Source organism: Mus musculus, chromosome 4 (assembly GCF_000001635.26).
Source record: "Mus musculus strain C57BL/6J chromosome 4, GRCm38.p6 C57BL/6J".
NCBI classification, from domain to species: domain Eukaryota; kingdom Metazoa; phylum Chordata; class Mammalia; order Rodentia; family Muridae; genus Mus; species Mus musculus.
Window position 1 is genome coordinate 137,488,326 of NC_000070.6, and position 23,458 is coordinate 137,511,783.

The 23,458-nt window shown below is 53.4% G+C and overlaps 1 protein-coding gene across 5 annotated transcripts in view; it reads left to right on the top strand.

Moving 5' to 3' along the window:
- Positions 1 to 23,458, top strand: part of Hspg2 (perlecan (heparan sulfate proteoglycan 2)) — a 101,880-nt gene that overhangs the window by 19,575 nt on the left and 58,847 nt on the right. For 3 of the 5 annotated variants that reach the window (XM_006538573.2, XM_006538575.2, NM_008305.3), the window contains exons 2-9: positions 12,734 to 12,869; positions 13,951 to 13,995; positions 19,476 to 19,585; positions 19,685 to 19,743; positions 19,979 to 20,139; positions 22,217 to 22,345; positions 22,582 to 22,836; positions 22,921 to 23,040. In XM_006538573.2, the coding sequence (XP_006538636.1) occupies positions 12,734 to 12,869; positions 13,951 to 13,995; positions 19,476 to 19,585; positions 19,685 to 19,743; positions 19,979 to 20,139; positions 22,217 to 22,345; positions 22,582 to 22,836; positions 22,921 to 23,040 (1,015 nt within the window). Of the gene's footprint in view, positions 1 to 12,733; positions 12,870 to 13,950; positions 13,996 to 19,475; positions 19,586 to 19,684; positions 19,744 to 19,978; positions 20,140 to 21,791; positions 21,843 to 22,216; positions 22,346 to 22,581; positions 22,837 to 22,920; positions 23,041 to 23,458 lie in introns of all 5 variants that reach the window. The other 2 variants (XM_030253228.1, XM_030253229.1) reach the window with 1 other exon arrangement.

Consider the following 23,458-nt stretch of genomic DNA (forward strand, 5'->3'; position numbering starts at 1 on the left):
AGTGAGTTTACAGCAGCAGTTAGCCCAGGCTCGCCCCCCCCCCCAAGCAGGCAGCATAGTTACCATAGAACGCTAGCCCCTTGTATACTCTACAGGGGTTCCAGACGCACCCACAAACATTTGCAACAATCAGTAAATATTTGGCACCTACTGTGTGCCAGGTGCTGGAACTCGAGTGAAAAACCACGCATGCTTCCCTAACTCCCTGCTTATATTGACCCCTCTCCTTGGAGCGCCCGGGCAGACACGCCTCCGTGTTAACCGCAAAAGCTAGCTCTGCATCTGTGGGGACTTGTGATCACATCAGGGCTGCAGATGAGAGCCCTGGGGTGCATAGATCCTGGGTAGATGGCTGCTCAGAGCCTAGAACTCTGCTTCTCAGAGGGTCTGTGGCTTGCTCCTGTTGCTGGGCATGAGAGACAGCTTAATGCCCAATTCCTAGGGCCCCAGCCCTAGGAAAGAGATTATTGGGAGCGTTGGGGGATGCAGCCATTGAGGTCCAGGCAGCGACAGTTCAGGAAGGTCTTGTGGAGGACAAAGCTTCTTGGTCCCCAGGGAGGAGGCCCAGCCAGGTCTTTAAATACCCCAGGATGCCCAGAATAGTCTCCATTGTCTCAGCCCAAGGTTGAGAAAGAGAGAGAGCTTGAGCTGACAGAACCTAGCGGGTTCTGAGAGAGGCTGGGGCTGGAGGTGGGGGCAGGAGGTCTGGGATACTTCCCTATATGGCGCTTCAGTGTTTCTGCTAATACTTTTCCATTTGCCTCCTGCAGGAAGGCCCGGGAAGGGCAGGGCAGCAGTGAGCTGCCAAAGAGGGAGCCAGTGGGTGGGGGGACTCCCAGGGAGGCCTGCGTGCCTGGGGTAACGTGCCCCTTTGTGTGCGAGGGATCTATGTGCATTGGCCTGCAGAGCCCTCCTGTGGGCAGACCTAGCCCAGCCCCCGCCCAGGGCCTCCTGGCACCTTTGCCAGCTCTGGCTATTTTGAGCACTGGTTGCGTTTAGACTTGGGGAATGATGGTTGATCCTGCCCAGACCGATGGTGCTGGGCTGAGGTGGGGGAGGCCACTCCCTCAACTCCCTGGATCTTCTGTCTCTGGCCTCTGCCTCAAAGGGTCTCGGTCAGAGGATGTAAGGGAACAAATGCGGACTCCACAAGGAAGGTAGAGTTCCCCAGACCAGCCTCATCCTTTGGGGACAACTACTCGCTGTATCAGGGATATTTGTATTTCTCCTAAGAAACAAGACGTAAAATCCTTTACAGGGGGCGTTTCCTGTTTCCCATGGGCCACTGGGAAGTTTGAAATATGCACCCGCGTGTCTCCGACCAGCCTGTCTGTGCAGGCTTGTCTTCCTGTCCTCCCTGGGTCCTGAAGTATATTTACTTTGTTCTACCTTGCTGTTGCGCATTCATCTTGCCTGAAGCAGGAAGGGTAGGGAGACCCCAGCTCAGCTCCTGTGACGTGGCTTGTCCTGATTTGGTCAATGCTCCTTGCTCCCCAGTAGCCAGACCCCCTTTTGGCTGAGGAGGAGACACAGGCTGGGATTTTAGAATCCTAAGGTTTTGAGGTTTTAGTGTGCTAAAGCCAGAAGGAAACTCAGAATGCATCGAGGTTGGGATCCTCTGGACCTGGTGCTACAGGCAGTGAGCGGCCCAATGTGGGTGCCGGGCATCAAACTCCAGACATCAGGAGCTTTGCAGCGAGGAAAGTTCCAAGTCACATTTGGAAATTGGTAACTGAGTTTCCGTACACCAGGCCTTCTCGGGTACACTTGTCTGCATAGATCTGATACCTACTCCTGGCCCAGGGCTACTGTGCCCTGGAAAGGACATTTGCTGTGAGGTCACAGGGCCCCGCCCATCTCCATTGGAGCATCTGTGGGCCCAGCCTGCTACTGCTTCCTTCCCCTCCCGCAAACAGATGAGGAAATCCTAGGGCAGAGGTGCCGACCTCCTCAGCCCAGGTTCCAGCTTCCCTTCAGCCTGTTTTTTCCTGTGCTAGATGCCCACGGCAGCCATACTGAAAGCCTCACAAAGCCCGGCTGCCTGGCTGTCTTGAACAAAGCCCTAGAGCTGGCGAGCTGGCGAGCTGGCTCCGTTCACCCCTGAGCCCTCTGCCTGCTCCTTGGGACACTCTTCAGGGACTGGTGACCGCTTGTCCCTCAGAGGTGGGCATTTTGCCTAAAGCCCGGGCATTAGGAGCAAAGAGACAGCAGGAGGTGCGACCTGGTGATGCACAGTTCCTTCTAGGCTTGTGCCGAGGTGTCCTGGGTTCAAGTCTCAGCTCTTACAACCCTGTCACCATGGATGGGCAAGCTGGCTCTCAGAACCTCAGTTACTTTGCTGGTAAATCTGCCCCCATCCCCATTTTTTAAAATTTGTGGTTGGTGCTGGGATGACTCCGTGGTTAAGAGCATTTTCTGCTCTTCCAGCACCCACATCAAGCAGGCTCATAATCACCTCTAACTCCAGGGGATCCAACATTCTCTTTTGGCCTTCCTGACTTTCCGTACCGCTCATAGCAGGTAGTTGTACAGACACCCACACATACACGTACATAAAATAAAAAATAGATCGAAATGTTTATCTTATTTTTAATTTATTTTTATTTATGTACATTGGTGTTTTGACCGCATGTGTGTCTATGTGGGGGTGTCAGGTCTCCTGGCACGGGAGTTACAGACAGCTGTGAGCTACCATGTGGTTGTTGGGAATTGAACCCGGGTCCTCTGGAAGAAGAGCCAGTACTTAACCACTGAACCATCTCTCTAGCCTCAAAATTTTTATTTTTAAGATGATGGGTAGGTGCCAGGGTGGAGGTGTGTGCGGAGAGCTCTAATCCCTAAGCTGGACTTATAGTCCAACGTGGGTGCTGGGACCCAAACCCAGGTCCTCAGCAAGAACAAAATGCATTCTTAACCACTGATCCATCTCTGCAGCACTAACCACTGATCCATCTCTGCAGCACTAACCACTGATCCATCTCTGCAGCACTAACCACTGATCCATCTCTGCAGCACTAACCACTGATCCATCTCTGCAGCACTAACCACTGATCCATCTCTGCAGCACTAACCACTGATCCATCTCTGCAGCACTAACCACCGATCCATCTCTGCAGCACTAACCACCGATCCATCTCTGCAGCACTAACCACTGATCCATCTCTGCAGCACTAACCACTGATCCATCTCTGCAGCACTAACCACTGATCCATCTCTGCAGCACTAACCACTGATCCATCTCTGCAGCACTAACCACTGATCCATCTCTGCAGCACTAACCACCGATCCATCTCTGCAGCACTAACCACCGATCCATCTCTGCAGCACTAACCACTGATCCATCTCTGCAGCACTAACCACCGATCCATCTCTGCAGCACTAACCACTGATCCATCTCTGCAGCACTAACCACCGATCCATCTCTGCAGCACTAACCACCGATCCATCTCTGCAGCACTAACCACCGATCCATCTCTGCAGCACTAACCACTGATCCATCTCTGCAGCACTAACCACTGATCCATCTCTGCAGCACTAACCACTGATCCATCTCTGCAGCACTAACCACTGATCCATCTCTGCAGCACTAACCACTGATCCATCTCTGCAGCACTAACCACTGATCCATCTCTGCAGCACTAACCACTGATCCATCTCTGCAGCACACCCCAACCTCTGTCCTTTCTTGAATTTAACAACTATGGTGAGCACCTGCCGTGGACAAAGAGCTGAAGGGCACAGGGGACTTGGTGGAGCCTTCTAGTGGAGGGGAGGATAGACAGAATGGAGTAGCCAGTAAGAGCCAGGGGGATGGGGAGAGAGGGAGAAGGAGCCAGCATAGATTCCAGACCTGGAGTGTGGCCTGGACAGGTCTCTAAAAGGTGACATTTGAGCAGAAACCAGGGGAAGAGAGGAGTGATTGATGGAATGTGTGAGTACAGGGACCAAGGAAGAGAAAACAGCAAGTGCTAAGGCCCTGGGGTAGGAAGAGCCTAGGCGATTTTGGATAGTCTGAAGAAGGCAATGTAGCTGAAAGAAAGAGAACAGAACAGAACGGGAGGTTGGCAGGTGTGTATGTGTGCGTGTGTCTGTCTGTCTGTCTGTCTGTCCGTTCATCCACTGGTTGCCATAGTGAGGGCCTTTCTTCTCACCCTTTGGTGGGTTGAAGGGAGCAAAAAGGCCCAATACAATAGGTTTAGGGAGTAGACATTCTCGTTATTGGCGGCTTGTTTTAATGGAAGCCTTGGGGAACATACCCTAGCCTCCTTAGAGAAATCTGCAGGTGTGGACAGGCCCGAGGCCCGGCCGGGTGGGACTGGCCTCAGAATCCTAGACAGGCCAGTGCCCCACAGCAGTAGGGCTGCCAGGAGCCAGCGAACCTGAGATGTAAGGCAGGCTGTGAACAAGAGGTGGCACGTGAACGCTGCGGGCAGTTGGCACCGGCTGTGCTTGGCAGAGACTGTTCAGCCCCCCAGGGACCTTTCTTCTGGGCAGCTCTGCCTGGAAACTGTTCCCACCGCCAGCCTTGACCATACCCGACCTGAGGGTGAGGTGGGAGCACTTCCCAGAGGGATTCCTGGGTGCTCCCTCGAGCTGCAGGGGAGCACTCCAGCCTCCAGGAGAGGCCCATTCTTGGGATGTTTTAAGGAGCCTGTAGGGAGTGGAGAGTCTGTGTAGAGTGGGAGCCTTCAGAGTTAGTAATGCAGCTGAGGTCCAAGCACCTGGAAGTGGGAAAGCCCAGGCATGGCTCCCCTGATGGCCTCTACCCCACGCATGTCCCTCTGCGCCGCTTTCTTGCACCCCTCCACAGGCCACAGGCCGTCCCCAAGAGCCCCTGAACCCAAGTGTGCCCTTCTACTTTGAGCCTGCTCCACTTCACTCCACCAAATATCTCCAGACCCTTGCTAAGTGGGGGACCTCCCTGTGCATGCCCCAGCCTCTGTCCTTCCATGTCACACCCCTTGTCACACTGAGTGTTCATCACTGGGTTGGTGGTTTGGACCCCACGCTGCTCAGAGAGCTTATGTAGTCCAGGCTAGCCTCAAACTCACTACGTAACTGAGGATGACCTTGAACTCCTGACCCTCCTGCTTCTGCCTCCCAGGTGCTGGGATTACATCAGTACTCCATCATACCCAGTGGATACGGCCCTGGCCGTTATTCCTAAGGGCTTTGAGTATGCTGGGCAAATACTTTTATCAGCTGATCCATATCCCCAGCCCTTGTTTTGGATGATGTTGAGATAGGGTTTTGCTATGTATCCCACTGGTCTGAAACTCACTATGTAGAGCAGGCTAGCCTCTAACTCACAGCAGACCTGTCCGCTGCCTTTGTCTCCCCAGTATTGAGATTGCGGGCTACACCCAGTTTGCTTCATCCCTCTATGTGGGCTCAGCAGAACAGAACTCAGGAAGTGGAGTTTGAGGTGATTTGCATTCAGTCTTAATGAGCAGGGCTGGCTGGTGACACTCTCAATAGTTGGGGAAAACAGGACACCTATCTAGAATGTGTCATGGTGGCCTGAAATCAAGGTGTCTGACTGAGTGTTGGGTCTGGCTCTCTCTACCTCACTTCCAGAGATCTCATGAGCTCTCCTATCCTGCCTGGGCAGAAGCTGTGGGCATAGATGCCAGCCTAGCTATGTGAGTGGGGCTGAGGTGACCGGCAAGGCTAGCTAGCTTCAGAGTTCTCTGTCCTCACTTCTCCACAAGCTCCAGGCTCCACTTGCCACCAGGCATAGTAGTGCACACCTGTCATCCCAGTACTCTGAAGGCTGAGGCAGGAGGATTCCCTACAGGTTTTAGTCCAGCCTGGGCTCTACAGTGTCCGGCTGTCCAGGGGTTTATAGTGAAACTGTCTCAAAAAATAAAATAAAATGTTTTAAAAACAATAGCAACAACAAATCAAAATAACAATAAACCTCCTTCTTGGCATACACAGCAGTCTTGTGCATGGATGATGGAGACTCCTTGAAGCTGCTAAAAGAAAAAGCAGCAGGCTGTGGATGGTGTTCAAAGCCACATTGGAAAGCCTCCAGTCTCAAGTTCCTGCATCATGGGCTTTTACCACAAGCCCCAATCCTTCTAGTGCTCCCTAATGTCCTGGCTGGTCCTCTCTAGTGCCCTGGCTGGAATGCAGCCTTTCCAGATTCCAGGCCTTGGGGAGCAGGGGTCAGGGTGAAGCAGGGGTCTCCTGGCCCCTGTTGCTGAGCTAGTAAGAGCAGGTAAGCCTCCAGCCCCCTGCGTTTCAAATGTAGTTCCCATTAGCTGTGTGTCCTTGGCAGGTTACTTTACCTCTCTGTGCCTAGTTTCCTGACATGTGAGTCGCAGTTTCCACGACTTGGTATGGATTTAAGTGTTCTGTGTCTCATAAAGTCCTGAGGTCACCACCCCGTGCATGCACAGCGGCACTCTGTCAACCCTTGTCCTTTAGGGGAGTGATTCTTCCCAGCTGAGTGGCTGGCAGAGGTCCTACTGCCGCCTCGAGGGCCCAAGTGTGAGAAGCTGGCAGTCCTCCTGAGCGGCACGGGCACATGGGTCTGCCAGAGAAGGCACAGCCACCTCTTTTCCGGCCCGGCGCCCCTCTCAGACTGCCAGGGGATTAAAGGCCTTTGGGCCTTTGTGTTCTGCTCACCCGCCCCTGGCAGTTTGCACTGCAAACTGCTGCCCCGACAGATTCCTTTCCCCTCTGCCGTCTGTTGCCCTCCACAGGACACTGTGCAGCGGGGGAGGGGGCGTCTTGGCCCTGTCCCTGTGGTCTGAGCTGGAGCAGGGAAAGTGGCACCTGTAGGGTGTCTTGCTAGAAACCCGCATCATGGCAGAGGGACCGAGGTTTGGGGCTGTGGCCATGTGGACTGGGGGAGACGGAGGCAAGTAGTCAGTCCCACCCCCACTGTCTCTGGATTCTGATGAGGTGAGCTCACTCCAGCCCCAGATGCCTGGAGTCTTGCCCTGGGCAGCCATAGCTGCCCCGGGGAGCTGCTTGGAGGGGGGAGGGGCTCAGAACTTCCTGACCAGCTGTGGGGGTGGAGGGGGCTCAGTTCCAGACCTGGGCCATGAAGACAGAGGCTGGGAGCTGGTCACCCGAGGCATGCGAAGAATGTCTCCGGAGAATCCCCCTCCCACCCTACTCCCCACCCTCAGCTAGCCCCAGAGCTGGTCAGGTAGCTGGAACAGAAACCCAGCTCTGTGGCTTACCCCAGCCTAGGCTCTGTCACTTAACCAGCCTCCCTCATTCCAAACCAGGAGGTGAGCCTAGGCAGGGAGCTCACACCCCACAGCACCTCAGCCACACCCACTCTCACTTCCCCTCTGACCTCCCTGTATGGTACCCATTTCCACACACACTATCCACAGTGCTTAACGGTAGGCCCTCCCTCACCTGCCTGATCATAGGTACACACTGTCCTCTCTGAACCTCCGCGTCCTCATTTGTAAAATGGAAATACGTTTGCAGAGGCAGGATGGAAGCTCTTGGGGTTGGATGTAGTTTGGAATCCAGAAGTTTTTGAGTTTGAGAAAGGAGACTCAGAGCACTTGCTGGCTGTGAGGTGACATCCTCCGTAGGACCTGGGGCCACCCCCCACAATCAAAGGCATCGACATTGCTGCCAAAATCTTGTAGTTCAGCAGGTGTCCTGTCTCAAGCCTTTAAAGCCAGCACTTGAGAGGTGGAGACAAGAAAATCTTAAGTCTGAGGCCAGCTTGGTCTGCAGAGTGAGTTCCAGACCAGCCAGGGCTACACAGTGACTCCCTGTCTTCAGAGTTCTCTGAAGACAAACAGAAACAAAGCCATACTGGGCCCGGTGTCTTATTCCTGTAATTCCAATGTGGTGGGGCTGGAGGCAGGAGGATCGTGAATTCTAGGACATTCTTGTCTGCATAGCGAGTTTGAAGCCCGTCTGGGAAACCTTGTCTCAAACAGAAACAAAACAGCAAAATAACCGCCCGCGCCCCCCCACCCCAAAGCAAAACCCAAAGTATGGTTGAACATGCTTATGATCTCAGCTCTTGGGAGGCTGGGGCAGGAAGGCCTAGGCCAGCCTGAGCTACAAAGTGGGACCTTGTGCAGGAAGGCCTAGGCCAGCCTGAGCTATACAGTAGGACCTTGTGCAGGAAGGCCTAGGCCAACCTGAGCTACACAGTGGGACCTTGTGCAGGAAGGCCTAGCCCAGCCTGAGCTACACAGTAGGACCTTGTGCAGGAAGGCCTAGGCCAGCCTGAGCTACACAGTGGGACCTTGTGCAGGAAGGCCTAGGCCAGCCTGAGCTACACAGTAGGACCTTGTGCAGGAAGGCCTAGGCCAGCCTGAGCTACACAGTAGGACCTTGTGCAGGAAGGCCTAGGCCAGCCTGAGCTACACAGTGGGACCTTATTTCCAGGAACAGATGAAGAAACTCTGGGATTTTCCCCTTTTTACAAATACAGACTTGATGTCGATGCAACATCAGGCCTAGGGGGTTGCTACAAGGATGAATGGTTGCTCTATGCAGTGTGTGGGAAGGACTTGGCTTGAGAGAACCTTCATGAAGTCTGGGTTTGTGTGTGTGTGTGTGTGTGTGTGTGTGTGTGTGTGTGTGTGTGTGTGTGTGTGTGTGTGTGTGTAGAATCGGAACTCACTCAGGTTCTCATGTTTGGTCAGCAAGCATCTTTCCCACTGGGTCACCTCATAGCCCCTCTGGCTCTTACTGTCTTCTCTCATGTTCCTGTGGGTCAGTAGCCTTGATCCAAGCAGTCGTAGAAGCAGTCTATGGTATAACCTTTGAAAGGTTCACACTCAACGCTCTCTGTCCTGTATGTACCTGTGTCCCCATGTTCCAGGCCTTGTCTGGTTTCTATGCCCTGCATGTCTCTGCGCTCTGAAAGCATCCTAGTCAACCTTGACTCCCTCCGAAGCCTCATGGATGCTACCGAGGATAGCCTACTTTCTGTCTCTTCTTTCCTTGTCCCTCTATAGGCCTTGGATCTAGAGGTATCTCCGTGTGTGTCCCTTATCCTCACCAAGAAAACCTGGACAACACCCAGGGCATGAGTCTGCTGCCTCCCAGAAGTTCTTGTTTGGCCACCTGCTTGGGTTCAGAGAGTAGCTGTCACTAGGGACCACCCTGCCTGTATCCTTGCCTCAAGGAGTCACTCCCTGAAGTTAGAGGCAGACTTTGGCCTTGGCCTACGTGAGTCAGCCACTCCCCTTCCCCTAGCAACCTACAGGTCTGGAAAATCCCCTCTCTGCTTGGCTCCTTCCTTGCTGGCTCAGATCTCCCTCCAGCCCTGCCTGAGTACTCCCGTTCCTCTGGGAGGAAGCAGGGCTCCCGCATGGCCGGAGACAGGCTACGGGGCAGGAAGCCTGGGTTCTATTTCTGCCTGTGACCTTGGAGCTACCCATGGCTCCTTAGGACTTAAGGAACACACTTGCACAGGCCCAGGCTGCTGCCAGCCCAGCATCCCCTTGGGCCATTCAGGGGACTGGTCAGGTTGGAGATGGAGCCTGGGTAGCCTTGGGCATTCATTCTGGTACTGCCATCCTGTTGGGCCTTGCAGCCTCAATGAGGTCTAGCCCAGTGATTCGGCTTTGCCTGGTTAGTGCAGAGCTTGAAGCACAGGTTAGCCCCATGGTGATCTAGGCAGGGTCTATGGGGAAGAGCCGCACACCACTACCTCACCACCTCAGAGGGTCTTTGTGAGCTGTGGTTCTCTGGGTGACATGTATTATACTGAAAGGGGACCTGAGGGGGACTCTCAGGGTCCTTAGCACTCACTGGTGAGAGGTTAGGTCTGCAGCCAGCTTCGGGAGGTCCTGGTGTGCAGGGAGCACTCTGTGAGCGAGTACTGGCTCTGCCTTGACTGTCCCAAGGAAAGGCTAGCCTGGCTAGCACTCAGACTCTTCTACCATCAGGTGTCCAGGCCCACTCTGCTTTTTTTCCAGAGCCTCTTTCCCTCTGGCTCCATTTCCCCTCCCAGATGTGAAACACAGCTGCCTTTGCATAGACAGCTTTTTTTTTTTTGCAAACGAACTCTCTGCCCCTGGCTGTCTTACCTCTCCCTGAGGGCCCTGGCTGCCCCTGTATGCTCCAATACTGGGGAGAGAGCTACAGGCGAGAGCAGCTGCCACCGTCAACCTGGTGTCTAGGGCTGGGGGCCTTCTGACTCAGAGCCCTGTGCCCTTGGCCTTCCTGCAGATGTGTGTTCCTGGCGTGTTTTTTCTTGTTGAATCTCACTTTGCTATTTCCTGTCCGGTTCCAGGCTACTCCCCCACCCCACCCCCTTCCTCTCTACAAGAAGCCCTGGATCTTGCTTAGCAGCAAGAGTTTCCTTTCCAGACAGCAGTGTCTAAGTGGTGCCAGGGATCTGTGCACCTTGTGCTTGGCCCCCATAGCTTTGCTCGAATGGGCACTGGGAGGGTGTGATCATAACACCGTGACTTTTCCTACCTGGAAAGGACCCAAGTATGCCCTTTCTCAAAGCTCCTGTGCCCCTGATCACTGTCCCTGCCCCAACTCTAGCCTCTTAGTCCCCTGGTGTCAATCAAGGCCTGCTCAAGGCTGACCCTCCAGACACCTCTATTCCCAGGCAGGGAAGAACAAGCCTCCAGTCTTGTTCTTAAGTGCGCCTCTCAGAATCTCATGGGTATGCACAGCTCTGTCAAACCTGCAATGAGAAGCTGCCTCCGGGGCTCTGAGAAGGAGCCAGAAATCTGTTTTTCACCTGCCCTTGGGGGGTGGGGGTGGGGTTGTGTTTTGGTGATGGTGGTACTTGGGACCAAACCCAGGGCTTTGCGCCCATGAGGAAGGCAGGTGTTCTATCAGCGAACTACTGAGATACACCCTAGACAGGACACTGGTTTCGAGGCGAGACCTCAATCAGGCCCCTGCTGGCCTTGAACTCATGACCTTCTTGATTTTGCCTCTTGAGTGCTGGTATTACAGGCATGTCATATGTTCTGCTACCACTCCTGGAGAGTCTGAGGTCACATACCTGCATGCATAGGGACATAGTCTGCAAGCCTTTGACTACCACTGTGGACAGGAATGAGCCCCTTATGTGGTCAGGAGATGAGAATCAGGTGGCAGCATGGCTCTTTGGCTATGAGGATCAGACAGTAGGTCACACCATGCTGTCAGGTGAGGGCAGTACAGCTCTTATCCAAGGCTCAGCAGCCGGACAAACACAAAGTGACCACGTGGTGCTCAGTCCCGGACACACACACACACACACACACACACACACACACACACACACACACACATATGATGGCTGTGCCTGGCAGTTAAAATGAGCCTCAGCTCCCGTGTGGATCAACTGGCAGCAGATAAGACAGACCCAGGGATTTTGTGTCTACTTATGGGAACAGGAACATAGGATGGGAGAGAGTGCCACATAGAGTGAAGGAGAGACCAGTGGTTTGCCCATAAGTGTGTGAGTGTGTGTGTGTGTTTGAGATAAGGTCTTAGGTAACCCACACTGACCTCCACTTGGCTGTGCAGCTAAGGTTGACCTCGAACTGATCCTCTTGCCCCTAGCCTAAGTGTTGGGATTATCGGTGTGAGCCGATACACCAGGCTAATTCTGCCTTTTTGTTACTGGGCAGTTAGAGGTGATGGCTAAGTAGATGTAAGGGATAACAAGAGTTGGTTCTAGAAACCAGACAGAAAAGGACATTGCAGCAGAAGGCCCTGGGGGACATGAACTGTATAGAATTGGGGTTTTCACAAGGAACTGTGTCCCTTTGACCAGACACCGGTGGCTGAGCCTCCGCAGTGCCTGAAGCCTTTTCACCAGAATTCTGGATTGTTCTGGGGTCATTGAATACCTGGGCCTGGGGCCTCCCAGCCTTTGGGTTCCCTGGATGTTTTCCTCTTAGTTACCTGGACAACGCCTTTGAAAACATCTAGATATTGTCCAAGTAGATGTAGGCATTCGCAGCCCAGAGCCATTTCTGGGGAAAGCCTGGATCATGGGTCCCTGGACCTCTTGCTTAGCCTTGTGCTGTGCCGCTGCCCCGAACCTCCCCCTCGCTTTCCCAGGACAGATGCCAGAGATGCACTTGAGCTTAGCATTAGCCTGAGGTCGTGGGGAGCTGATGTCTGTCTTGCCTCCGTTTAGACACAAGCATTTAGCTGCGGGGCTTTGCGTGTTCTGAGCAGTGGGATGATTTAGCTGCGGGGCTTTGCGTGTTCTGAGCAGTGGGATGAATTAGCTGCAGGGTTTTACGTGTTCTGAGCAGTGGAATGTGCTGCCTGTGACCAGGCTTGGACACCAGACCTGGTGGTGAAGGCCAAGGGCTTGAGGAGGGAGGAACTGTCACAGAAGTCTACATCAATTCTCTTGCTTCTGCCCTTGTCCCCTCCACACTTAAACTGGCCACTCCTCTACCTGCTCATGTCTTTCCAGGTTACCTAATGTCCCCTTGCCTACTCTCGTGTCCTGGGTGTCCCTTGCCTTCTCCAAAGACAATGAAGCCACCTTTTACCAAATGATCCTCGTTTTGCTGTCTGCTTTCTCCAAAGAGTCCTTGAGAATCTGCACATTAGGCTCTGAGTCCTCCTGGCGTTAGTGGATCTTTGGATAGCTGATTCACAAAAAGTGACTCCTCCTGGTTCTCTTAGCTGTGGTGAATATAGCAACTGTAGGGAGCAATTGGGATGGAATTTGGATCCCCTCTGAAATGAAGAGAAGGGAGGGCCTTAGAGTTTGGCGGTTAACAGGAGAGGGTAATTCATGGGCTGTCATCTCCCATAGGTGACGCATGGGCTGAGGGCCTACGATGGCCTTTCCCTCCCTGAGGACACAGAGACTGTCACAGCGAGCCGGTATGGCTGGACCTACTCATACCTCTCTGATGATGAGGACCTGCTGGCAGATGATGCATCAGGAGGTGAGTCATGTGTTCCCCTACTAGGGATGGAGGGTTTCCAGGAACAGTTCTGGCTGTAGAAAGTCCTATGAAACTCACCCCAGATAGGATCTCAAGAGATGGTCCTACTTAATTCTTGAACTTGGGAGGTGGAGACAGAAGGATCAGGAGTTCCAGGCTAGCCTCCACTATACATGAGTTCGAGACCAGTCTGCCTTAAATGAGACCTTGTCTTAAAAACAACAACAAACCACAAAAGAACAACACATGTGGGGGCTGAAGAAGTGGCTCAGCGGTTAAGAGCACTGACTGCTCTTCCAGAGGTCCTGAGTTCAATTCCTTGCAACCACAAGGAGGCTCACAACCATCTGTCATGGGACCCGATGCCCTCTTCTGGTGTGTCTAAAAACAGCCATAGTGTACTCACATACATTAAATAAATAAATAAATAAATAAATAGACCTTATTTTAAGAACAACACATGCACAAAATAGATTAGGGCTAGCAAGATGGTGCAGTGGGTGCTTGCAGCCAAGTCTCACGACTTCTGTTCAATCTCTATAACTGGCATCGTAGAAGGAAGGACCCAGCTGGGACCTCCATGTGCTCACGGTGGCACACATGTGGTCACAGACATATACCCACTAGAAGAAACAAACAAAAAAAGATGTGTATGTGTATGTCCTGAACGCCTAGCCTCATGATCCCGGTATCGGCCCACCTCTCTGACCATAGGCTGGCCACCACTCCCCTCTGCAGCCTGGGGACAGCAGGACCAAATGGGAAAGTAGTTGACAGTTCACAGTAGGGGACACTTGTCATCCTCTCCACCTTATCTCCTCCTTGTCCCTATTTGTAAGTCAACCTGACCTGGCTCCTCTGCCCCGCCCATTGGACAGACGGTCCCTGGAATTTGGGACCTCAGGCCATACGCTATGATGGAGGCCTCCAAGCTAACTAGGCATGGGGTGTGGGTGGGGTAACTGTCCTGTGTTCTGTGTACACCCTTCACCACTGGGCCAGGAGCTTACAATGCCTGGTACCACGTTGGTGCTCAGTGAGTATTTGTTGTTGCTGAGTTAAGTCTCACTTTTTCTTGCAGATGGCCTCGGCAGCGGAGACGTGGGCAGCGGGGACTTCCAGATGGGTAAGTTGCTCAGGGGATCCCCAGAGCAGGCCTGTTGGTTGCAGAGGTCTCATCTTTTAGCAGAAGCCCCAAGGGACCTGTGGAGATGGTCCCCTTCCTGCCAAATGACACTTGTGTGAGCTGATGGGCCCTAAGCCTCCAGCCTCAGCTCTGCGCGGCTGGCTGCCCTTGGGGTGTGGCCAGCGGCTGGGCTTAGTCCCATCTGGGAGGCACAGGTGTATATCCCGATGCCCAAGGTCTTGATGTGTACGTAGCATATGAGCTCGCCCAGGACTGAAGCCCTTCCTATGTAGGCAGACCTCACTCTTCTCCTAACCTGCCTGTCAGTCTCTCCCCCCAGCTGGGGACCTGCTCTGGTGACTGCGTATTTCTCTACCCCCGTGGTAACTTCTATCCACTTTCTCCTTGACTCCTCAGCTCCATCTGTGCCACTGTCTCTTCCCTCTCCTGCTTTCTCTGTCCTCCCCATCTTTGCCACCGCCTAGACATTTCTCTGCTGTCTGCCTACTCTGGTTTCTGTGTGTCCCTTCCCCAGTGTCTCTGGTTGTCTGTCTCCTTTGCCGGCTCTGCTCTTCCTGTCATCGCTCTGCAGACCTCCCTCCCCACTCATCCTTGACATTCAGTCTTTCTCCCTGTGGTCCTCTGTCCAGCCCACCTTGGCCAAGAGCCACACAGGAGGTCAGAGGCGGCCCTCTCTGAACAGCCAAGTGGAGGCCGGTCCCTGGGCCTCGCCCAGCATGGCTCCAGATTGGAACATAGTGCTGGCGCCCTGCTGTTCCTCCTCTACTGGTGGTGCCCGGGATGCAGCCAGGCTCTCTGGAGTTGGGAGCAGCTTGTCTGAGCCTCTGTACAGGCTGGTGTGCTGTCCAGCTAAGGGCTCCCAACCTGGAGACTCAGCCCAGTCACGATGAGGACTCTGCTAAGCAGGAATGGATACTTGGAGCTGGGGTAGCCTCTAGAGGTTAGGGGTGCATGCCTCTCACTCACCAGGACTCAGGGCAGCATAATCTTCCTCCTCTCCAGCCTCTGATCTCAGTGAATGCTTTAGCTAGGGTCAGGAGGTCAGGTGGGGGAAGCCTGGTCAGGACAGATGCCCAGAGCACCCCCCCTATCCCCTCCCCCAGGCAGCCTTACAGGTCCAGCCATCTCAGTCTGGGTGGGGCCTCGGCACACGCTGCCTACCTACGTGGGGTGCTTGCCCTGCCTTGCCTCTGCCTTGGGACAAGGAGAGGGGTCAGGCTGGAGGACTCCAGCCCTTCCCAGGCCCTGGTAGAAAGGGGCTTTGTGACACTCTGACACTCTCCTCAGGAGTGGGCACATTCCTGGGCAGAGGCCTGGCCTCCTCACCCGAACTTGGACGTGGGCTGAGGCCAGGGGCCGGGGTGGGGGCTCTCAATGGGCCTCTGTACTTGCAGACAAGAAGCCTCTGTGGTGGAGCTCAGAGCCCCACACTCCACCCACAAGCTCCACCTACTCAGCACCCACGAGCCGGCCCCACCATTGGCTGCGGTTCAGAGCAGACACAAGCATGCCCTGACAGTATAGGGTCCACTCCTGCACCTGGCCCAGGGCCCCAGGAACCCTCTTCCATAGAGGGAGTACACCCTGGTTTGGGAGCTGTGCACCTCTAGGCCCAAAACAGAGAGAGTAAAGTACACCTCTCAACCCAGGATGTCACATACATCCTGACCGGATGTCACATGTGCACTTCAGTCTCAGGGCCTTGGCACTTGTCCGTTCCCATGTGCGTGATGTCTTCTCACAGACAGTGCCCGTGGCTCACCCCTTTCCTTCAAAGAGACTCCCTTCTTGGATCCCCATGGAAAACTGTACACTCCCACTCTAGCAGGCTCTCTCCCTAGCCCCCAATCCCTATAGTCCACACTTTCTTACCCATTTGATTTATTCTCCCCCCCCCCCAACTAGAAGATGCTCTCTCTGGGGATGGAAACTTGCATTTGATGAGTCTATTGCTGTACCCCTGCCGTAGAACACCACCTGGCACACAGTAGGCTGCACCCCTGCCCTAGAACATCACCCGGCACACAGTAGGGCATTCACGTTGCTTCTTACCTGAATCCTTTCCTGGTCTAGGGCTTGTCCAGAAGGTCTGAGTTAATAGCTATTGTCAACCGTGCTCCCTTGTTGTGCTCCAGGAACCATGTGGATCCTCACAGCAGCCCCTGGGATGGTCACTGTTGGCCTCCGGTTACAGATGCAACCTTAGAGCTCAGAAATGTCACAGGCCATCGTGGGCCATTCTGCTCCAGCAGTAGGGTCATTAACTAGTGAGCTGCCTTACCTCCACACGGTGACAAGCCGGGGAGTGTTCTGAGCACTGTGCAAACACTTCAGATTACCTGGTTTTTTTTTAATTTAAAGATTTATTTATTGTTATATGTAAGTATACTGTAGCTGTCTTCAGACACACCAGAAGAGGGCGTCAGACCTCATTATGGATGGTTGTGAGCCACCATGTGGTTGTTGGGATTTGTACTCAGGACCTTTGGAAGAGCAGTCAGTGCTCTGACTTGCTGAGCCATCTCTCCAGCCCCTGTAACCTGGTATTTATAACCTGTGCTGAAACTCACAAGTACACAAAAACATTCTGTACATGCTAGGGACTTCAGAAATGATTGGGAGGCTGAGTGTGGTGGCACGTGCCTTTGACCCCAGCATTCTGGAGGTCGGGGCAGGGGCATCAGAAGTTTGCACATCCTTAGATACATATTTTCCTTTCTTTCTTTCTTTTTTTTTTCCAAGACAGGGTTTCTCTGTGTATCCCTGGCTGTCCTGGAACTCACTCTGTAGACCAGGCTGGTCTCAAACTCAGAAATCCACCTGCCTCTGCCTCCCAAGTGCTGGGATTAAAGGCCACCACTGCCTGGCCCTTAGATACATATTGAATCATCCTTGGATATGTATTGAATTTGATCTTATTCTGGGCTACATGATACCCTAGCCGTCCTCCCCTTGCCGGAAAAAAAAAATTCATTGTTAACCTTGGCTACATATCAAGACTAGCCCAGAATCTGAGACCCTGTCTCAGACAGTGACAAACCGGCTGGAAAAAATGACTCTATTGAATAAAAGTACTTGCTGGACTAGGCATGGTGGCTCAGGCCTTTAATCCCAGCATGCAGGAAACAAAGGCAGCTGGATCACTGAGTTCGAGGCCAGGTTAGTCTACATAGTAAGTTCCAGGATAGCCAGGGCTACATATGAAACCCTGTCTCCAACTGTGTTTGTTTGTTTGTTTTGAGACAGGGTTTCTCTGTGTAGCCCTGGTTGTCCTGGAACTCACTCTGTAGACCAGGCTGGCCTCGAACTCAGAAATCCGTCTGCCTCTGCTTCCCAAGTGCTGGGATTAAAGTGGCTCCACTACTGCCCAATGAAACCCCTGTCTCCAAAACAAAACAATGCTTACTGCCTAAGCAAGAGACCCTGAGTTTAAATCCCCAACATTCATGTTTAAAAGGCTGTCATGGCTCCCAGGCCCTTTTGCCCCAGCTGTGACATGGTGACAGGTGTAGACCCAGGATCTCTAGAATTACTGGAGGCCAACCCAGCTTCAGGTTCAGTGAGAGCCCCCAGCTCAGGGAAAGAAGGCGGACTGATAGAGCAAGACACTCCCTCCGTGTCTTATTCTGGCCTCTATGTGCTCATGGGCACGTGTGTCTCCTTGCATGTGTGCACATACATCACACACACACACACACACACACACACACACACACGAAGAAATAGTTGGGAATGTGTTTGTGTGTTTATGTGTGTACACACCATTCTTTATGTAATGTAGGCATATTGTACAGATGGATTTGGTTATTATTTTTCTGGCATCTGCTAGTTGCGTATGTGTTATATGTGCACATGTGGGTGTGCATGTACTTACACATGCAAATGTCCGGCTCATCTGACACTAGAGAGTTCAATCCACAATTCCAACGCAAGATCATTGTGCTGCCCAGCCGTCCGTTACTGTGATGTAGTCAGCGTAGACGGGAGAAAGATTTCCTTTGGTTCACAGTTTCAGGAGTTTCAGAACAGGGCCGTTGTCTCTGCTGCTTTGGGCCTGTGCCGGCACAGTATACTGTAATGGGAGTGTTTGGCAGAGGAGTCTGATTCACCTACTAGTGTCTGAGAAGCGGAGAGAGGAGACACAAGAGCTGAGTCTCAATATCCCTTGTAAGGCTAGTGACCTAACTCCCATCCAGTAGGCTCCACTGCCCAACAACAAAACAGCCAGAGGCTGGAGAGATTGGCTTAGTTGAATAAGAGCACTTGCTAAGAGGTTTCCTACCTTCCAATAGCGCTACAAGCTGGGGACCGAGCTTTCAACTCGTGGACCTTTGGAAGACTTGAGACCCAAACTCCAGCCAAACTGATAATCTGTGTCTATAATCTGTGTTGTATACATCCGGCGCTGAAGGAAACGGCAGTCATATGTTATATTCACAGCAGAGTGACTTGAGTTTATTTGGCCATGACTCACAGATAAGCCCTTGGGCCATGCATGAGTGGGTTCTCCCTTTCCTCCTGGAGCCTCCTACTTTGGTGGGGCAGGGTGACAGGTGACCACACTTCTCAGTCCCAAGTGCTGGCTCTGCACACAGGAGCAGTGCGGGAAGCCGAGTGTCCTTTACTCCGTGTGGCAGCCATGGGGTGGGAAGGCTTCGACTCCCTCACCCCCACATTTCCTGAAGAAGGAATGAGACTTTTTTTTTCTTTTTCTTTTTCTTTTTTTTTTCTTTTTTTTTTTTCGAGACAGGGTTTCTCTTTGTAGCTCTGGCTGTCCTGGAACTCACTCTGTAGACCAGGCTGGCCTGGAACTCAGAAATCCACCTGCCTCTGCCTCCCAAGTGCTGGGATCAAAGGCGTGCGCCACCACTGCCTGGCTTTTTTTTTTTTTTTTTTTTTTTTTTTTGGAATGAGACTTTCATTGAGGCAGGTCAGTGTGTGGAGTAGCTGACTCTAGATCTTTGCCACTATGGTACCGGGTGGCCCAGATGTACACAGCAGAATTGATGCAAAGAGGGGGGGGGGAGGTTCCCAGTTTGGGAACTAAAGGTTCTGTGAGAGCCCACACAGCAGCTAGGTGGCCACACAGCAGCTAGGGCAGCCAAGGCGGTCATCTTAGAGAGTATGGCTGCTGGCTGCTGAGCTGAGTCCAGAGCATGAAGAAGAACTGACTGGAAAAACACATCACAATAAAGCGGTCCTCACCAGTGGTGGGCTCGCCAGTGCCCTGCAGCCGGTCCCTTCCTGCCTAGCCTCCTCTGAGCCCTGGACTGACCTTCCAGGCTTGCTGTGGGCTGTGTTGTGACAAGCTGTGCTGGGCCTTTCTGAGGACACACAGGTGTCAGCTGGTGTGGGGGTCCAACCTCTTATTTACAGCCTGCCTGCAGGGCTCCCACCTGCCAGGCTACCGTAGCCCTTCACCACGACTTCCCCCCCCCCACCTTCTTTCTCTTCCATAGTCTATTTCCGGGCTCTGGTAAATTTTACTCGGTCCATTGAGTACAGCCCCCAGCTGGAGGATGCAAGTGCCAAGGAGTTCCGAGAGGTGTCGGAGGCTGTGGTAGAAAAGGTAGGTGAGAGCGTGTACCTGGCATTGGGAGCTCCCCGGGGGTGGCAGAGCAATGCCGGAATAAGTAGGAGGCATCTGATGGTGGTGTGTCCCCCACAGCTGGAGCCCGAATACAGGAAGATCCCCGGAGACCAGATTGTCAGTGTGGTGTTCATCAAGTGAGATGGATTCCTGGGGATGGGAAGGGCGGGGGCAACCAGAAGGGGTGGCAAGAACAGGTCAGGGAGGGTCCTGAGGAGTGGATTATTTTTGATGGGGATTCAGAAAGCATAGGTGGGGGATCCATTACCAGAAGTGGCCCTACCTTAGGCCCAGGCTGCCCAGGTAGAGGGGTCTGGGTGTCGCGCAGGAACTTGACAGAGGCGTGCAGATTCCAGGCCTTTTCCTTCCCAGGGAACTGGATGGCTGGGTCTTTGTTGAGCTGGATGTTGGCTCCGAAGGGAATGCGGACGGATCTCAGATTCAAGAGGTGCTGCATACAGTGGTCTCCAGTGGCTCCATCGGCCCCTATGTCACCTCCCCCTGGGGGTTCAAGTTCCGACGCCTGGGCACAGGTGAGCCTGTCCTCCAGACCCACTCAGGTCACTTCTCCCCTCCAGTTCCTCAGACTCTGGCCCACTTCGGTGTCTCTACCTTGGGCCATCCTAACCTGGACAAGCACACCCCTGGAGATACGGAGCTCATTCCATCCTGAGCCTGACCATCAGTCTTTTTTATAGTCTCTACTTGGGTAGAGCCAGACTGCTTCCTCTAACTAGCACCTCGGAAGCTGTCTCCTTGTAGACCTCTGTATTTTGACAGGAGATTCATCTCCTTTATACGCACTTTATAAACACTTTATACAGTGTCCGAAGACACCAGCATCCAGTGTTGTTGGACTGGGCAATTTTTAAAAAGCTTATGCTGAGCCAGGGGGTAGGGGCCACACACTTATGATCTCAGCGTTCAGGAGTTCGAGGCCAGCCTGGTCTACAGGGTGAGTTCCACAACAGCTAGGGCTACACAGAGAAACCCTGTCTCGAAACCACCCCCCCATGCCCCACCCCCAGAGGAGAAACTTTTTCAGGGAGAACTTGAGGACTAGAGGTCAGATCCCTAGCCTCCATGCAAATACCAGGAGAGTGTGAAACTGCCTGTAATCCACCCAGCTGTCAGGAGCCAGAGACGGCCTCCCCAGGGCAAGCTAGCCGGCTAGACTATAGAGTCAGCAAGCTCTGACTCAGGAGAGAGACTCTGCCTCAGTATAAAAGGTAAAGACAGATCAAGGAAGACAACCCAGTGTCAGCCTCAGGCCTCCATACCCACACACATCACATACATGTGCATCTTCATGGTGTGCGGCTATACAGGCAAAGACACACTGCACACACACCACACACACACACACACCCATCTCATTGTGTGTGTTTGGTGACTGAAATCTGTCCATCTTTTCCCAAGCACCAAGTGAATGCAGGCAGGCCCTATGCATAAGGCCCCAATCCGGCATCCACCCGGGGCCTCCCAAGTTCCATAAAGTATTCCTCGTGTTTTCAAGATGAGGGAACTAAGGCTCAGGAAGGAAAAGCAGCCACTCACAGCAATGGGGATGCAAACCAGACCCCATTTGTGTGCTGCTCTCCCCGAAGCCATGTTGGATGGGAAACGGAAGACAAACAGGCCCAGAAAGGACAGGAAACGGGCCCAAAGTCACACAGCTGTTAGATGCAGAAGCCAGGCCCGGGTGCTCAGCGTCAGTCAGTCCAGGCTTCCGGTCACTCTGCCCGCTGCCCTGTCTTTCCACCAAGTCTTTCCTGGACCAGTTCTGGTTTATTTCTCATAGGCTGTGCTACTCGGCCCCTCATTGGTTCCTTCCCACCTCAGTGTCCTTACAGAGTAGACTCTCATTTGTCATGTCATGTGCCTCTGACTCACTGAAGCTCCAGACAGGACCAGTTCTATCCCTACATGGTATCAAGTCTACAAGGCTAAAAAGCAAAGCAAAAGCAACTAACCAAATAAACAAACTTAGTGAGCGCCTTTGTTCTATATGCACCCGAGTCTCTGTCAACGCACCCCCAAACTAAACTTGCTCTGTTGGGTCTTCAGACCCAGGTCTGAAGTTTGCTGGAAGCCTAGCCATCTGTCCCCCACCTCAGTGAGTTCTGACTGGGGGGAGAGGGGACAGGCTTGGTAGTATAGTTGCTGACTACGGCTTCCTTTCCAGCACAGACCCCCCCGCCACCCCCAGCTGCTGTGGGGGTCACAGTGACACCAGGTGAGTGTGTGAGCCTGGCTGAGGTCCAGGGGGTTCCTAGTGAACCTGACAGATGGAGGGAGAAAAGAAGGGCAAAGGCCACTTGGCTGCCTCCTTCCTCTCTGGGCCAGGCCACGGTCTGCACGTGTATGGCATGGTGGCTGCATGCGTGTGGCATGTCACCTGTGTGAAAAAGGTCCATGTCAGGGGTTCTGCACTGCATTCCACGCGTGCCAGGAGTGTGTATGCCACGTGCTTCTTGTTCTTGCTGTCTGCCACAGTGGTCCGACTCGGGTGTTCAGAGCCACTCATAGCCATGCCTTGCCTGTGCCATCTGTCATGGCGCTAGCTTCCTCAGGCTGCTGCCTGACTCTCCCCTCCCCCACACCCCACAGTGCCCCAGTTCCCAAGAGTCTGCACGGAGACGGAGTTTGCTTGCCACAGCTATAATGAGTGTGTGGCTCTGGAGTATCGCTGTGACCGGAGGCCTGACTGCAGGGACATGTCTGATGAACTCAACTGTGGTGAGGAGCTGTTGGGAACTTCAAAGGGGGTACCTGGTGGCCTGCCTAGGGCTGGGCTATATCCGAGGCTCATCTGAGCTACAAGGGTTTGGGGCAAGCAGATAGCTCTGAAGGAGGTGGAGGTGGAGAAAGACTGATGGCAGAGGCTGCTCAAAGACTTCAGGAAGCATGGGGGGACTGTGGGGTAAGGGGTGAGAGACACCTGTTCACTAAACATCAAGGGATCCTGCCCACAGAGGAACCAGTCCCCGAGCTCAGCTCCTCGACACCTGCTGTGGGGAAGGTGTCACCTTTACCACTCTGGCCAGAAGCAGCCACAACACCTCCACCGCCAGTCACGCATGGACCTCAGTTTCTGTTACCCAGTGTTCCTGGGCCCTCAGCCTGTGGGCCCCAGGAGGCCTCGTGCCACAGCGGACACTGCATCCCCCGAGACTACCTCTGTGATGGACAGGAAGACTGCAGGGATGGCAGTGACGAACTGGGCTGTGGTGAGCACTGCGGTGGGAGAGTGGGGGTAGGGGTCCCGTCAGCTGAGGACCGACTGTTGTGAACCCCATGCCTGATCCACACAGCGTCCCCTCCACCCTGTGAGCCTAACGAGTTCGCCTGTGAAAATGGGCACTGTGCTCTCAAGTTGTGGCGCTGTGACGGTGACTTTGATTGTGAGGACCGGACAGATGAGGCCAATTGTTGTGAGTATGCCAGGCCCTACTGTCCCCCTGTGCCTGCTCTGGGAGGGGTGCTGGCCTTACTGCTTAGTAAGGGACCCTGCCCTTTGTGTTTGGAACTACAGTTAGGGGACAGTCTTTTGGCCAGGTCTGTCCTGCCTGGTTCACTGTATTTTGGTGGCCATTAGTCTGTTCTTTGTTACTGTGTCAGTGTGTGAGAGCATGGGCTATGTGCGTTTCTTTGAAGATGGTATCCTAGACTGATGTGCGAGCCACAGCCTAAACTGTGGGCTACTCTGTCTGCTTTGGGTTATTGTGACAGAATGCCAAAGGCTGGTTGCTTTATAACTCATTGTATTTGGCTCAGTTTTGGAGGCATTGTGGGTCAAGTGGGCAAGATGGAGGGAGTGATCCAGAGGAAACCTGGAGAAGGTGACAGATG